The sequence below is a fragment of the Chrysochloris asiatica genome, unplaced genomic scaffold, assembly GCF_000296735.1.
Source record: "Chrysochloris asiatica unplaced genomic scaffold, ChrAsi1.0 scaffold00346, whole genome shotgun sequence".
In the NCBI taxonomy this organism is placed as follows: Eukaryota; Metazoa; Chordata; class Mammalia; order Afrosoricida; family Chrysochloridae; genus Chrysochloris; species Chrysochloris asiatica.
The window spans coordinates 1,170,545-1,178,297 of record NW_006408864.1 but is presented as its reverse complement, the minus strand read 5'-3'; the positions used below and the strand labels follow the sequence as shown (position 1 = coordinate 1,178,297).

The following is a 7,753-nucleotide window of genomic DNA, read 5'->3' as shown; positions in this document are numbered from 1 at the left end:
GGGGCAGTTTCACACTGTCAAGGAGCAGCTCTGTGAGAGAAAGGGCTGGCCATCTGTCAGTAAACGGTTGTTTTTATTGGCTGTGTGTGAAAAATGGACTCAACAGCATCTAATAACTTACACTTGTTAAACCAACTCCAAAATATAGACTCTTCACATCATCTCCCTCATGTCTCCAACTAGTCAGTAACACCTTTTGTTGTTGTTAAATGCCGTGGAGTTGGTTCCGACTCATAGAGACTCTGTATAGGGTTTACAAGGAGCAGCTGGTGGGTTTGAACCAGCGACCACTGACCTGTGATCCAGTCAGCATCACACCAGGACTCCAGTAACCCCTTAGAATAATCATTACTCTGACTTTTATCATCACAGATTCCTTTTGTATGATCTTAGCCTTCATGTAAGTGGAATCATGTAGTATCTTATTGTTTGAGACTGGTTTGTTTTGTTTAATAGTATGTTCAGTATTATTCATATTGTTGTAGTGTTTTGTTCTTTTCCATTCCTGTAGTGCTCCTTTGTATAAATATACCACAATTTATTTAGTCATTCCACTAATGATTGACTTTTGGATTACTTCCAGTTTTTTTTTTTTTTTTTTACTCTTATGCTTATTTTTAAAATATCTTTTCCCAGAAATTTCAGTTCAGAGGAAAAATGTTTAAAAATCCCTCCTCATTTTGAGCCCCTAAATTAGCCATTGTTTATTGTACATACTTGTAGCTGTTTGTTTTTCTTATATAAATGTTTGTGTGTATGTATGAGAAAAACATGCATACATGTATTATATAATGTGTAATTACATTACATGGAGTCCTGGTGTGCAGCTGTGGGTTAATGTGCCAGACTGCAAAGCTGTTTGAACTGCAAGGTCGGTGGTTTGAGCTCACCAGCTGCTCCTCAAAAACCCTATACAGGGTCACTATGGGTCAGAACCGACTCGACAGCGCTTTACAACAACAACAACTACATTACACATGCAGAAGATACTTGCTCATTTCACCTTATCATTGAAAGTAAAGTCCCAGCGGGGAGAGATTTTTTTATTTTTTGCTTGCTATTATATCTCCTGCCTGGAACAGTGGCTGATATGTAGTAAAATCATAGTTGTTGTTGTTGTTAAGTGCCATCGAGTTGATTCTGACCCACAGCGACCCTGTATAGAGTTTCCAAGGAGCAGCTGGTGAGTTTGAACCACCAATCTTTCAGTTCAAACGGCTTTTAACCCACAGCACCACACCAGAACTTCAAAATCATGGTAGAAACTCAATATATTTGTTGAATGAAGGAATATATTAGACATTTTCAGATATCAAAATATGGGGAACTAATTCATTCTTTTTTGACTATTTTTTTCTTTTAATAGTCCTGGTGTGGCACTGTGGGATAGATACAGATCTGCTGACCACAGGGTCAGTGGTTCAAACCCACCGGTCACAATTTTCAGCACTTTTAAGTTTACAAGGAAGCCTTGTAGAGCAGTTAAGCACTTGACAGTTATCAAAAGGTTGGCAGCTCCAACCTACTAGCTGCTCCATGGGTGAAAAGGGGTGGCAGTTTGCTTCTGTAAAGATCTGTGGCCTTGGGAACTCAATGGGTTAGTCCTTCTCTGTCTTGGAGGGTTACTGTGAATCCTGAATTGACTCAGTGGCAATGGGTTTTGGTTTATAGAAAAATTGTATAGAAAGTACAGAGAGTCCCCACATGCTTCCCTCCTTCCTGCAGTTTCTTCCATTATTAGTGTCTCACATTCTTCCGTAAAGGAGCTCTGGTAGTATAGTGGTTACGAATCGGACTGCTATTCTTATAGCAACAGTTTGAAGCTACCAGTGGTAGCTTCACAGGAGACCGATGAGGCTTTCTACTCCTGTAAAGATTTACAGCCTCGGAAACCCTGTACAGGGTCTCTGTGAGTCGGAACCGACTCCACAACACATAACCACCACCACCACCATTCTTCTGTTACAATTGAAGTAACATGGATATATAATTAGTAACTAAAGTTGATAATACACTAGGGTTTACAGTATGTGTGGTACAGTTCTGCGGGTTTTGACAAATGCATAGTCATGTGTCCATTATTATAGTATCATACAGAATAGTTTCTTTGCCCTAAAAATGCCCTGAAACTCATTCTTTTTAAAGGCTGTATAATATGTGGTGGTTTGTTAATCATTTCTCTGTTGATGGACATTGAGATTGTTTTGGATTTAACTTACCATAAAAACAGTACAATGAAACTCCTTGTACAGGGTTTTGCCCACTTAAGGGTTGAGTTCTGTATAAGAGCATATTAGTATATGTGATATGCAGATATCTAAAATCCCTCTAGCTGGTTAAGCAGGAAGGAATTTCATATCAAGGATTTGGTAGAGGGGAAGACTCCATTCTAGACAGAGAATCCGGGAGAGGTTCCCGGAATAGCTCAACATTGACCAATTAAAGGAGTTGCTGCTTCTGCCAGAATCAACAAGTCATTTCCTAAGCGCTTTCCTAGGACCCACTTCTGTCAAGCCCTAGGATTGGCTTCAGGGCCACACTGCGCAGATATAGTCAGTGTCAGCCATACAGATACTGTATGCCCTGCCTCATGGCACCTACAGAGCCAGGGACCAGACACTAGAACCTCCCTTCCTCTGCCACAGAAAAGCATATGCCTTCAGGGCCAGGCTTGCCAGCAAAAGCATCAAAAGGGTAGGCTTAAACTCCCTTGTACCTCTCAGATCTTCTGAGAATGGGCCTGCTGACAGAAACTCCATTGCTTGCTGAAGACAGCTTTAAGGGGATCTGGAAAACACAAGGGGGTTTTATAAAGTCCATGGGAAAATTCCATTATCTTTTCATTCCATTTTCCCATGACATTTTTGAAGCCCCCTCGCATAACCGTTAGCTTTCCAAACTCACTACCATTAAGTTGATTCTGACTCATAGTGACCAACCTATATAGGGTTTCAAAGACTGTAAATGTTTACGGGAGTAGCCAGCCTAATCTTTCTCCCATGAAGTGGCTGATGGGTTTAAACCAGCTGTCGTGTGGTTAGCAACCCAGTGCCTAACCCGCAGTGCCACCAGGGTTTCTTTTTAGCTTTCCAGTTAGAAGTTGCCATACAATAAAACTAGAACAGACTCCAGTGAGCTAGTCGACATCTCCCACAGATGCGTGTATGGTCTCTGTACTACAGAACGTTTCGTGTGCACTTGAGAATAATGCATATTCACTGTGGTTAAGTTGTTAAGTACCATCAAGTTGGTTCCGACTCATAACGACCAAGGAGCGACTGGTGGGTTTGAACTGCCAACCTTGTGATTAGCAGTCCTGTGCTTATCCTACAGCACCATATATTCCTTATTAATCACCTGTCTCCTTGTCCTGTCCATTATTGAAAGTGGGGTATTAAAGTCCCCAGCTATTACTGTACAGCTGTCTCTCCCTACAGTTCTTTAAGGTTTGCTTCATATATTTTGGGACTCTGTTGTTCAGTGTACATATGTTTAAAATTCTTATACCCTCTTGCTGAATAGAACCTTTTATTAATATATAATATCCTTCATTATATATTCATAACCTTTTTTATTTGAAATCTATTTTGTCTGATAATAATGTAGCCACCCAACTCTCTTTGGTTACTATTTGTGTGGCCTACCTTTTTCCATCCTTTTACTTTCAAACTCTTTGTGTCATTGAATCCAAAGTGAAATTCTTGGAAAGAAGACATAGAGGAATTTTAAAATCCTATCTGTCAACCTTTTTTTTTATTATTATTATTTATTGTGAATTGACTGATAGTTTACGTGGGAGAACATTGCATCGTTGCATTGCAATCATTACAGTCTCTTCCGTACATCATTGTTCAATAGTATTGGCTTCTATTCCCTCTGGGGGTATTTTTTGGGGGTTGTTTTTGGTGGGGGGATGTACTGTCAATCTTTTAAATGAGAATATTTAACCATTTACATTTAAAATAACTTCTGATAAGGGGGAATTTACTTCTACCATTTAGCTCTTTGAAGTCTGAATGCAAGGTTGGTGGTTCAAACTTACCAGCTGCTTCTCAAAAACCCTCTACCGGGGGCTAACAACAACATAGTGAAAAATGTCTCTCTTCCACTTCCATCACATATTTTATCTTTTCTCATGGTTGTTAGTGCGATTGAGTTGGTTCTAACTTACAGCAACCCTGTTTAGGGGCTGCTATAAGCCGAAAAGCAGCTTGTGAATTTGAACTTACCTCACAGTCTAGTGCTTATCCTACAGTGCCACACCAGGACTCCTCTTTTTACTGTCTGCCTTCTCTATTTCTTTTGAAGATGTTCCAGTTGCATTTGCTGTCTAATAAATCAATACATTATTTTAAAAGCTCCCTTGGTGGTTCTAATGTACTTGAGAACTGTTGTACTCACACACACATTGTGTTTGTCCTATTCTTGATATACAATTTCACTCATACTGGTTCCCTTTGCTTTTTATAGAGGCATTCAACTTATAGAAGCTTGCGACCAGCCAGCCAGGGAGTAACTCAGCGCCTGGACCTGCCAGACCTCCCCCTTTCAGGTAAACTACCTTCACTATGAAGGACCTCTGACTTATTTTCTTGTCGAGCTAACTTTTTTCCACTTCTTTACATGAACCAGATTTTAGAACAATTAATTGGTGGCAATTATTCTCAGTGATTTCAACTTGTAAATGTTGGAATTATTTCTTAGCAGTACAGCTAGTGGAAGAAAGTATTTTTTACCAGCTGCGCTTCTCAGTGTGTAAATATTAGCAGGAAATGCCAAACTTTGTTCTTTTTTTTTCAAGTGAACCTCAAGACAATATTTTCTAATCTCTAAAAGATAACTATTTTAAGAAAATATGTTATCTGACTCTGAATGTTTATTTATTACTTGCACCATTTCTAAAATATGCCTCTTTTAAAAATAACTTTGTCTTTGAATGTGACTTCCTTTCTGTTGTTGTATCATATTTTCTTATTCAAATGTTGATAAAGAAATGGTGGTGATAATGAGTGATGAGCAGCTTTACACGTTCCATTTCTATTCATGCTGGCCCCTGGGGCAGATGACCAGTGTGCAGAAGCATGGGGCTGGGATGACTCAGGTTAGATCCTTCTTACTACACCCAGTGCTTTCTTTGTCTGCTTTGGTTTCCTAACGTGTGAAATAAAAGCAGTGCCCTCTACCTTAGGGGATCATTGCAAGGACTGAGTGAGTGAATACACAGGAAGCATATCGACACACTGCCTGGTCTGCAGTAAGCACTGTAGAAGTATTTGCTGTTATCATCTTCTTACTTATTGGCCTCTGCTCTGTGAACTCACACACCCGGAACACTTTTAGCAAGGTACAATGTTGATGCTACCTGGAATATATGCCTTAGAAACTCACTGTGGCTTAATGCACTAGACTGCAAAGTCAGTTTGAACCTCAAGGTCAGCAGTTCAAGCATACTAGCCACTCCCTGGAAACCCTATATAGGGTCCCTATGGGTTTGGAACTGACTCGAAGGCACTTAACAACAGCAGCAATTAATTACTAAGGAAACAAAAAAAAATAAAAAGAACACTAAATCAGTTATTTACTGTCCCATTAGAAAGGATGCAGTCCCTAGGTGGTTTGAACATTAATGTGTGTGGCTACTGATTGATCAAAAGGTTTGGTGATTCAGGTACCCAGAGGTATGTCAGAAGAAAGACCTGGTCATCTATCTTTAAAATATCCACCATTAAAAACTCTATGGAGGACAGTTCTAGTCTGACACACATGGGGCCAACTCATCAGCAACTGATTTTTTAGAAAGGATAGAATATCAGAAAACTAATATCTAGGTCATATAGATAGAAATACATGCAGTCTCTGGCTTATGGACTTTTTCTATTCTTAAGTCTGTCTTTAAGTCAAATTTATATGTCAGTTCAAACAGTTAGGTATGACTCATATCTAATGTCAGTCAAATGTTTGTGTCCCTTTCTATGTATATTAAAAAAAAAAAAAAATTAAAGAAACGCTTCCAAATATACAAAAACATCTTTAACATGATGATATAATAATGATAATGTTTTGATGCATGGTGCAAAAATCGTCACATTTGTATTACAAACCATTGTAAATACTTTGAATTTTTACTATAATAGGCTTTTGGGGAGTTGGTTTGTAACTACACATAAATTGCACTTAAGTTGGACATCCGTAACCTGGGGTCTGCCTGTACTTTGTCCCTAACTACAAAACAAAATTTCTATAACATGATCACAATAAAAATGAATTCAAACTATACTTCTTTTAGATCACCATCAAAAACTTTTATGTAAAGTAAGGTTCGGCCTTTACTTATAAATTCTCTTTCAACTTACCACATTACTTTTTTTTCCTTCTAGATCTTGTTATCTTTTTCATTGAATCATCGACTTCTAAAAGAGATAAACAGTGATATTAAGAATTTAAATATTATTTCAGCCATTTCCCTGAGTTTTACATGTAAGACAATTGAGCTCTAAAGAGATTAAGTGGTTTACCTAAAACTTCATGGTCTTGTAGATTTTTATCTTTCTAATTCTGCACACACTACCATCTTGCTGTCTCTCAATAATAAGACTGGCAATTGATCTTGTTGACAGCTGTATAAAGAAATGCTCTCTGTAATGACTTCCAGGAGATAGAAGCAAATCATGCCAAAGACCAGTGGGTAGTCCGAGATCAGGAGAATAAGGAAAAAACAGAGAAGGCATATGTGGAGATGGAGAAGAAAAGAGTTTGAAGTCCAGTTAGTTTTGCCTGTGTGAACTGAGTATCTTTTAAGAGAGGAGAGGAGGTAAAAAATGAGTATAGAAAACCTGCTTGATTTGAATACTATATACATGTTATATGTTGTTATTAAGTGCTGTTGAGTCGATTCCGACTGTACAGGGATTCTGAGGAGTGGCTGGTAAGTTTGAATTGCTGACTTTGTGGTTCAGTCCTGCACTCATCCTACATTGCCACACAAAATTGGCATGGAAACCATGTTTGGCTTCCTCTGGCTTCACAAAGGGGAAAGAATCAAACTCAAAATCAGCCCAAGGCCAATTCCTATGAGATGGAGGTCAGACATACCTCCGCCCTGCTGTTGTTGTGAAGTGCCGTTGAGTGGGTTCTAACTCATAGCTCACCAGCTATCCCCGCCTCCCTGCTCTCTGCCTCACAGCTGGGTTCAGTAATCAGTTGTTGTGATCACACAGAACTCATAGACAATACTCATGATTATAGGGTTTATTAGTTAAATGAACAAGGTACAATTCAGGATCACAAACACCTCAGAACGCAGCAGTTTTCCAGTCAGGAATGGTTGTTCTCTGCTGTGCTGCAGACATGCCTGCTCTTGTCTTCAGCCTCTCAGCCACGTGGCCCCTTGGCCTCTGCCCTCCTTGGACAAGTGTTACAAAGCTCCCATAGCGTAGCCAGTCTGTTAATACCCCGAGGGCACAGTCTGCAAGCCAGCCCAGCCTCCTGCCCATAGGCACTCAGCTTTACTTAGTCCATGGACTGGGAAGCCTGAAGCTGCTAGGTCTCTGTTTACCACAGCCTCTGCCATCTCTCACGTGCTGCTCATGCCTTTCTTTCTCGGTGATACTGGGATCCTCTATTCCTGCTTCTGAGATATGGTTCCTTTTAAACCTAGAGGAATGGCAAAATTAACCAATCATGGCATTAGATTTGCATGGACACTGTTTGAATGGTCCCACCTAGTCATTTGGCAGGAGTTAAGAAGATTTTG

At 39.5% G+C, this 7,753-nt stretch overlaps 1 protein-coding gene across 1 annotated transcript in view; it reads left to right on the top strand.

The window, feature by feature from the left end:
* Positions 1-7,753, top strand: part of SPECC1 (sperm antigen with calponin homology and coiled-coil domains 1) — a 309,636-nt gene that overhangs the window by 196,083 nt on the left and 105,800 nt on the right. The window contains exon 9 of the mRNA XM_006875909.1: positions 4,471-4,552. Coding sequence (XP_006875971.1) covers positions 4,471-4,552 — 82 coding nt within the window. The remainder of the gene's footprint in view (positions 1-4,470; positions 4,553-7,753) is intronic.